This window comes from Bison bison, unplaced genomic scaffold (genome assembly GCF_000754665.1).
Source record: "Bison bison bison isolate TAMUID 2011002044 unplaced genomic scaffold, Bison_UMD1.0 scf7180017857213, whole genome shotgun sequence".
Taxonomy (NCBI): Eukaryota; Metazoa; Chordata; class Mammalia; order Artiodactyla; family Bovidae; genus Bison; species Bison bison.
In genome coordinates, this window is record NW_011487786.1 from 25,793 (window position 1) to 35,763 (window position 9,971).

At 40.1% G+C, this 9,971-nt stretch overlaps 1 protein-coding gene across 1 annotated transcript; it reads right to left on the reverse strand.

The window, feature by feature from the left end:
- Window positions 1–1,832: 1,832 nt before the first annotated feature.
- LOC105003338 (olfactory receptor 51I2-like) lies at window positions 1,833–2,780 on the reverse strand. Its single transcript, XM_010860466.1, has one exon. The coding sequence runs from the start codon at window positions 2,778–2,780 to the stop codon at window positions 1,833–1,835; it is 948 nt and encodes a 315-aa protein (XP_010858768.1).
- Window positions 2,781–9,971: the final 7,191 nt, after the last annotated feature.

Sequence of the window (9,971 nt, forward strand, 5' to 3'; positions counted from 1 at the left end):
CCACCCATACTGGGGAGGGCAGTATGCTTTACTCAGTTTACCAATTCAAATAATAAACCCACCTAGAAATGCCCTCACTAAAACACCCATAAATAATGTTCAACCAAATACCTAGCCTTGAGGCCTGCCGGGAGCCATCTCCCGGCATATTGCATATTGAGTGCAGCACTTTCCACAGCATCATTTTTCAGGATCTGGAATAGCTCAACTGGAATTCTATCACTGCCGGGAGCCAGCGTGAGGAACTCCGCCCGTGGCAAAGGTCATGAGGAAGGAGGCTCGGCTTACGCAAAGGCGGGATCGAGCTTCAGGAGTCCCCCTGGAAATTCTCGAGCATCTACCCCCAAAACCAGAGTCTGCCTACTTTCTGCTTTGTGCTTTCACCTACACCTCTGACTTTACGGAGGGGACTGTCCCCCACTACCTCTCTCTGATAAAAGAGTTGACTTATAGCTCCAGTTAATAAAGTTCCTGGGTGTGATAGTGTTTCAACCTACAAACTCCTTTGGAAGTCCTCTAGCCTGCCTGAATAGGTTTTTCTGGCCACATGTGATTGCTCAGAACCTCCCAACTGGGAGAGGCATGAGATGTTCTAAACTGTCTAAATACAGAGTCCTTTGAGCAGTTAAAAGATTGATTAGAAATTGTATTGGTGAAGGGTTTTTCACTTTTTGGGCCAATGTTTGCTGCTAAGTCTCCATATCCCTTACCTTCTGTGTCCCTGGCAGTGTATGGATTAATATAATTGGTGTAAGTAGTAGCTTTAATGTTTGTAACCTTGGACCCTTGAGTTAATTCTTTTCTTGATTGAGCCCACCTCACCTTTGCCCTATAGGAATGCAACTTTATCCAGTGCTTTTTTGGAGGCTGGCGCCTGACTTTAGAATAATCACCTTTAGAGAAAAATAAGTTTTCTGAAGAAAGGGTCTTAAAATGTTAACAGGCCTCCGGGCCAGAAGATGATGCAAATCACCTAAACTTTTGCATATGATAAGTTTGCAGGAAGAAAGCCTGGCTTACTGCATGACTCTACCCCTTCCCCCATTATCCTCTATGCATAACTTAAGGTATAAAAACTACTTTGGAAAATAAAGTGCGGGCCTTGTTCACCGAAACTTGGTCTCCCCATGTCATTCTTTCTCTTATCTTCTGGCTGAATTATTCAGCCTCTTTTCTCCACTGAATTTCCTCACTGAGCTATCCTCATTCTATTACTCTTTATATCTTTGATGAATATTTAAATAAATAGGTTGCCGATGCCATCTCTCCTTCAAATACCCTGGATCAGCCGGGGCTGGACCCCGGCAGAGGCCCAGTCAAATTAAATAAAATTAACCATCACAACTGTCGTACTCTAAAACTTTTCAAACAGCACCATAACAAGGTCTCTGGTTTCTGACAACATTGAAAATCAATCACCCAAGCTTAACTTGCATACTGGTAATGAAATGATAAACAGCCCATAATTATTCCAACTGTGCCTCTGTCTTTTTCAGAACTGTGCAGGCCCATAACCAGAAATCCCAGCCATATCACCAAGTGTCCTGAAATGAGTTCCAAGGAAAAAATCCCCTACCTTGTAGTGGTGTTTGTCATTCTCTAGTTTATTCTTAAAAAGAGACCATTTTTATGTCTCTAGAGAACATTGATATAGTTGATTTCTGGATAAAACCCAAGATGGTCCAGGCAAGAACTGGCCCAATATACTACAAGTTTGATCATAACATGTAAAGTGCAGAACCAGCATCCTCCAGAGTGACCCTCTCCTCTTTGGGTATCCAAATGATTTTGCCCCCCAACACCAAATCCTTCAGGGTTTCTAGATAAACCAGTCAGGACCTAACCCTGAAGAGCATCTTTAAAAGCCTGCGCTGTATCTCCTTTGTCTTAATGGAGTAGATGATGGGATTGAGCATGGGAGGCACAAAGAGGTAGATAAGAGACATGAGGGTGTGAACAGCATGGGGCAGGCCAGCACCAAAGCGATGTACGATGGACACACTCACCATAGGCACGTAGAAGATGAGCACAGCTAGGACATGGGACACACATGTGTTGAGTGTCTTGAGGCGCTCCCCTGGGGAGGCAATGGCTAGCACTGAGAGAAAGATAAGTACATAGGAGAGAAGAATGAGGGCAGAGTCCAGGCCAAAGGTGAAAAGCACAATGGACAGTCCGTAGTGGCTATTGAGGGAGACATCAGTGCATGCCAGCTTAATCATATCCACGTGAAGGCAGTAGGCATGGGAAAGGATGTTCCGGGGATGGCAGAAAGGTAGTCTGTGCAGCAGCAGTGGGAAGACCAGGATGAGAGCAAAGCTTCGTAGGACAGTACACAGGCCCATGGCCACAATGCGGGCATTGGTGAGCACAGCGGCATAGTGCAGTGGGTTGCAGATGGCGACGTAGTGATCGAAGCTCATGGCCAAGAGGATGCCAGACTCTGTCCAAGAGAAGAGGTGGATGAAAAACATCTGGGCTAAGCAGACATTAAAGGCAATCACCCGGGCCTGGAAGCAGAGGGCAGCCAGCACAGTCGGCAGTGTGGAAAAGGATACTCCCAAGTCGTTGACAGACAGTAGGGACAAGAAGTAGTACATGGGCTGGTGCAGACTCGGCTCCTCCTTAACAATGAGGAGGATCAGGATGTTTCCCACAATGGCGATGGCATAGAGCAGAAGGAGAGGAAAAGATAGCCAGGGCTCCATGGCCTCCGTTCCTGGGAAGCCCGTCAAGATAAAGAAGGGAGCATCAGAGACATTGATCTTGAAGTTGCCCATGAGAGGCTGGGGACAACTGTCATCAGCCAGTATGACTTTTTGGAGAAATTACATCATATGTCTAAGACTATATTGTTCCCAGGGAGGAAAAGAAACACTTAGGTTCATAAATCATGATTATTCATAGATTTTATTCTTAAAATACACTGGGAGGATGACCAGGAGGTCATGAAATGCTAGTAGCTGAGAAAAAGAGTTCTTTCTTAGACATCTTTCAGAAAAGAGTCAATAAGTACTCAAGGTGGTTGACCAGCTCTTTAAGTCTTACTAGTAGTCTTCTAGTTGACTTCCTTATGATCATTATCACAGCTCCCCTTCAAATGTCCCCAGATTTCACAGTCACGATCTTAGGTACCTCCCAAGAGATGTAAACACTTAATATCCAGCCTGACAGACTGGGAACCAAGGGTGCAAGGAAGGAAAAGGAATTACTCCAGGTTTTCTTGGGAAGCAGTTACATGGCTAGAGCTGTAACTTAGTAATTCAGTTACCATCCTGAGGTGACTTTGTGATCCAGAGTCCCACATTTCACACTGGAAGTATACATGAAGGAAGCCTGGGAAGTCAGCATGTCTCAAAAGGCATCATAGCTTTATTAGTACAGCATATAGAATCAGAACACACTGGGTTTGATTTCTAATGCTTTCACTTAATAGCACTGTGGCATTAGGTAGATTTCTTAAACTCTCTTCTTCAGTTTCTTTATTTTTTAGATAAAGATAAAGTAGAGTTGCCCTATGCATATGCGTATATGCTATATAAGATAAAAGGAGAGAGAAAAAAAAAAAAAAAACTTGAACTTGGAACATGTCCTATCCATAGTAAGAATTATAGAAGTACTGCTATTATTATCATTTAAAATCATTTTTAGATGGAAAATAAATTATATAGTATGCTTCCTTTGACAAGATTCATGGAATATATTTACATTAAACTTAAATATGCATTTTTAAGTCACATATTATCACATAATAAATTATGGTAGAGACAAGCAAAAGTAAATTGTAAAAGTTTAAGAAAAATTAGGAGAGAAAAAATTATAACATTAAAAACATCCTATCCATTAACTTATTTTTCCTATGAGTGGTTAAAAACAGCATTCTTTAATTTCCACAATAGATCATATTTTTTCATCTCACAGACTTTCAAATTTCAACCAGAGTAGATGATGAGAAATGTTTCCTTGACGCCGGACCAAATAAGGTTGTGAGAAGGGGTGCTAAAAGGGTAATCAATGCATCTTGCATTTTTTCCTTTGGTCTCTCGCACAGGGGAGTTTCAACTATCTGGGAAAGAAACTATATTTAGGAATATTTTATAATATTTCTGTGACATGTCCAAAACCCTTTAATACACTGTGATAAGTGACTCTGCCTATCTGTTTTAGAACTTGCTAGTTCCCCTTTGTCTCTCATGGATAATTTCTAACACTTAAGTGTAATTACCCACCACTGATTATTATTTTAAGTGACCCCTGGGGGAAATTTTGCTTTTTTCTTCCGGAAGCTTAGTATCACATCAATGAAAAATCAGATTAGAAATCAGAGAGAAATTCTCTATCAGTGTGATAAGTGTCTGGAACAAAGTTTTCAGGGAATTACTGCTGAAGAATGGGGATGCTGAGTAGCAGCATTGGGTTTGAAGAATTAGGGAAGATGAGCCAGATAAGCCCTTGGAAACCTGTATAATGTAATGATCTCTCTAGTACACATAGAGAAACTGTCACTGAAGATTTTAGAGGAAACAATCTTAAGGACATGCGTGGGTCACCCACTTCTTGAGCACCCCACTCTTGAGTTCCACTTTATCATGTCACATGTTCTACTATAAGGAAGTCTAGAATTTCCTTAACTAAAAACCTCCTGCTCCAGAATAGGGCCAGTTTTAGTACCTCTTTCCTGTCCTAATTAGAGATGTTGCTTGAGTTCAGCAAGTGCTCTTCTCTGTTCCTTAATATTTTTTTCTCAACGTTCATGTCAAATAGAAAGTGGGGGCAGAAGATGGAGAGGGAAGTGATAGAAGGAGAAGGATTGAAGGGCAAGAAGAAACACAGAGAATGAGGAAGAGGCAGAGAAAAGAGGGTAAATATAGGAGAAGTAACACAGAAAAGGGACAGCTTGGGTGAGAGAAAGGAAGTGTAAGACCAGAGAAGGGATTTTAGGGAGACAGTGGTTGGAAAATTAAAGCTAGAGAGGGAGAAGAAAAAGAAAATAAAAAAGAAGACAGAAGAACAGTGATAGGAAAATGCCCCAGCTGGACTCTGGTGCTCCAAGAGGATTGGGCTATGTTTTCTCCAAGCAAGGGCAAGGCTGTAGAAGATGCTACGCACACCACATTTTACAGGAACTGCCTCTCAGGCTCTGAGCAATGGAAGAGCTATAGTAAAGCCATAACGTCCCCAGCTAAACCCATTTGGGAATAGGCTCCTCACAGTGGGATCCCAGTAGACACCTCTTGCAATCTATTCCCAAGGTTGTTTCAGACCTGTCTGCAAAGGCCAAGGCAACACAACTGTAACTGAGCAGGACCGTGTGGGGCCTTCCTAGGGCAGACTCCTCCCCCATGTCCTTTGCCTGCTTCTTTTTTGTACAAAAGCTGTAGTGTCCCAGGACTCCCCTGAGTTACAAAAAATTTGGCTCAAGAATTAATAATAATAATTGATATGAGCATGCAGTGACAAAAGTAGCAGTTGGTCCAGGAGAACTGGTAACAATTCAATCAGTCCTATGGCAATTACAGAATCTTTAGTTCCTCCCTGAAATACACAGACAACTGTATCTGATGCACATTTCCTGAGTGGTTAAACAGATGCTAAACTCCCCACCAAATGGAAGTTAACTACTGGATGACCATGAGCATGTAGCCCCTAGACTGGTTGGAGCCCAAAGACTGATAATGTTAACACTGTGACACCGTCTTATACCTCACCATCAACCAATCAGAGAATTGGGCACAAGCTGACCACAGACCCTGCAATCCCCCTCCCTCACCTTGCCTTTAAAAATGCTTTGCTGAAACCCATTGGGGAGTTCTGGGTTTTGAGCACTAGCTGCCCCAGACTCCTGCCTGGCACCTTCCTCCAACAATAAATGCTGAACCTTCCTTTACCACCAGCCAGTGTCAGTAGGTATCAGTGGACTGGCTTTACTGCCTGTAGGCAAGTGCACTTAAGTTTACCTTCAGTAACACCTTCTCTCCTCCCAGCTGAGCAGGGCTTAGCTGCCCCCACACCAGGTCCTCATGACCCCTTAGATCTTCTCCAGGATGGGTTCCAAGGGCTCTGAAAGATGAAGAGTATGGATGCCAAGAATATAACTAATTCCTCCTGACCTTCAGCTCTGGGGTTTCTTTTCTCCTTGCCAAGTCTCCCTTCTCTTCTGAATTTTCAGAAGCCAAAATGTAGAGTTGGTTAGAATTGTAAGTGATAGAAACACAATAATTCTCAATAATACTCTGTGTTTATAATTTTCCTTGGACTCCATCAAGAAGTTCTTAAGCATTGTCATTTTTAATCTTAAAAACCAAATTTGGAGAGAAATGTTATCTTCCCATTTTACTGGTGAGAGAAATTAATTGCCCAGGAGGTCAAATTAAGTTCAAAGTTATAATACCATTGAGTAGCAGAAATGCTGGAGAAGGGAATGTCAACCCACTCCAGTATTCTTGCCTGGAGAATCTCACAGACTGAGGAGCCTGGCGAACTATAGTACATGGTGTCACAAAAAGTCAGACATTACTGAAGTGACTGAGCAAAAGCAGAACTGCATTCAAACATAGCTCACTCATTTAATCACTTAACATTTTCAGAAAACCTAATAGAATTTTTATCCAGTAAAGACCCTGGAACATGTTTCATCTACCTGTTAATCATTACCATCTCTACCTTTTTTCCTTTTTATCCTTTTTTTCCTACTTAATTGATTGTCTTTCTGCTTGTGCCTCTCTCTGCAACATCCCTCAAAAGTAGAGGAAACTAAAAAGGAAAAAAATAAAAGAAGCTAAATCAATCTTTCTCATTCTCATGACCATAAATTTCTGGCTTTCCCACAGGGCTACCAGCTAAGATGTGGAATACAAACCTGGCCCCTTCCTCTGTACCCTTCACCCAGATCCAGGGCTTGCCTTGTCTGTAGTATCACATATGTAAATGGATTCTAGGCAGTTGAACTTTCAAGTTTCAATGATTACACAATTCTATGATTTTTTAAAATTTTGTTATTAATATATAATTTATATACCATAAAAGTTGTAAATTCACTGTTTTTTCAGCATATTTGCAAAGTTTGCAGAACATTTTTAATCACTCTAAAATGAAATCCCATTACCATTAGCAGTCACTCCTCATTCTCATTTATCCCAGACCCTGACAATAACTAATTTACTTTCAGTTTTTGTAGGCCTGTCTATTCTGAAAATTTTATTTAAATGCAAATTATTTATTTATTAGAAATAATTCTTCTTAAAATATTTGTAAACAAATTTTATGTGAAAATAGGTTTTTAGCTCTTTAGAGTATTTATTAATACCTAGCAATAAAAGTTCTGAGTCACTAGTAACTGTTTGAAATGTATATCTGTTTGAAAAAAAGCCTAACTGTTGTCCAAAATGGCTTCACCAAAATTTACATTCCCACCTGCAAAGTATGAAGAATCCATTTTCTCCATATGTTTCTAGCATTTGTTATTTTCTGATTTTGTTTTTTATTTTATTTTCATTTATAACCTTTTTAATGCATGGAGTGATATCTCATAGTGGTTTTGATTTGCATTTCCCTAATGATGGAGAAGGCACTGGCAACCCACTCCAGTACTCTTGCCTGGAAACTCCCATGAACGGAGGAGCCTAGTAGGCTGCAGTCCATGGGGTCGCTAAGAGTCGGACACGACTGAGCGACTTCCCTTTCACTTTCCACTTTCATGCGTTGGAGAAGGAAATGGCAACCCACTCCAGTGTTCTTGCCTTGAGAATCCCAGGGACAGAGGAGCCTGATGGGCTGCCGTCTATGGGGTCACACAGAGTCGGACATGACTGAAGCGACTTAGCAGCAGCAGCAGCAGCCATAACTAATGAAGCTGAACATCTCTTTTGTGCTTATTCACTATTTGTCTATCTCACTTTGCAGAAATGTATGTTCAAATCATTTGCCTATTTTTAATTGATTTGTCTTTTTGTTGTTGAGTTATAAGAGCTCTTCATATATTTTGGATATTAAATTCTTTTTTTATTAATTTATTTTAATTGGAGGCTAATTACTTTACAATATTGTAGTGTTTTTTTTTCATTTTATTTATTTTTTATTTTACTTTACAATATTGTATTGGTTTTGCCATACATTAAAATGAATCCGCCATGGGTGTACATGTGTTCCCCATCCTGAACACTCCCCCCCACCTCCCTCCCCATCCCATCCCTCTGGGTCATCCCAGTGCACCATCCCCAAGCACCCTGTATCATGCATCAAACCTGGACTGGCGATTCATTTCACATATGATAATTTACATGTTTCAATGCCATTCTCCCATATCATCCAACCCTCGCCCCCTCCCACAGAGTCCAAAAGACTGTTCTATATTATCTGTGTCTCTTTTGCTATCTTGCATACAGGTTATCATTACCATCTTTATAAATTCCATATATATGCATTAGTATACTGTATTGGTGTTTTTCTTTCTGGCTTACTTCACTCTGTATAATAGGCTCCAGTTTCATCCACCTCATTAGAACTGATTCAAATGTATTCTTTTAATGGCAGAGTAATACTCCATTGTGTATATGTACCACAGCTTTCTTATCCATTCATCTGCTGATGGACATCTAGGTTGCTTCCATGTCCTGGCTATTATAAACATTGCTGCGATGAACATTGGGGTACACATGTCTCTTTCAATTCTGGTTTCCTCGGTGTGTATGCCCAGCAGTGGGATTGCTGGGTCATATGGCAGTTCTATTTCCAGATTGGAAAAGAAGAAGTAAAACTCTCACTGTCTGCAGATGACATGATCCTCACATAGAAAACCTTAAAGACTCCACCAGAAAATTACTAGAGCTAATCAATAAATATAGTAAAGTGGCAGGATATAAAATCAACACACAGAAATCCCTTGCATTCCTATACACTAACAATGCAAAAACAGAAAGGGAAATTAAGGAAACAATTCCATTCACCATTGCAATGAAAAGAATAAAATACTTAGGAATATATCTATCTAAAGAAACAAAAGACCTATATGTAGAAAACTATAAAACACTGGTGAAAGAAGTGAAAGAGGAAACAAATAGATGGAGAAATATACCGTGTTCATCGATCAGAAGAATCAATATAGTGAAAATGAGTATACTATCAAAAGCAATCTATAGATTTAATGCAAACCCTATCAAGCTACCAACAGTATTTTTCAGAGAACTAGAACAAATAATTTCACAATTTATATGGAAATACTAAAAACCTCAAATAGCCAAAGCAATCTTGAGAAAGAAGAATGGAACTGGAAGAATCAACCTGCCTGACTTCAGTCTCTACTACAAAGCCACAGTCATCAAGACGCTATGGTACTGGCACAAAGACAGAAATATAGATCAATGGAACAAAATAGAAATCCCAGAGATAAATCCGTGCACCTGTGGACACATTATCTTTGACAAAGGAGGCAAGAATATACAATGGAGAAAGGACAATCTCTTTAACAAGTGGTGCTGGGAAAACTGGTCAACCACTTGTAAAAGAAGGAAACTAGAACACTTTCTAACACCATACACAAAAATAAACTCAAAATGGATTAAAGATCTAAATGTAAGACCAGAAACTATAAAACTCCTAGAGGAAGACATAGGCAAACACTCTCCAGCATAAACCACAGTAGGATCCTCTATGACCCACCTCCCAGGATATTGGAAATAAAAGCAAAAATAAACAAATGGGACCTAATTAAACTTAAAAGCTTCAGCACAACAAAGGAAACTATAAGCAAAGTGAAAAGACAGCTTTGAGAATGGAAGAAAATAATAGCAAATGAAGCAACTGACAAAGAATTAATCTCAAAAATATACAAGCAATTCCTGCAGCTCAATTCCAGAAATATAAACGACCCAATCAAAAAGTGGGCCAAAGAACTAAACAGACATTTCCCCAAAGAAGAAATACAGATGACTAACAAACACATGAAAAGATGCTCAACATCACTCATTATCAGA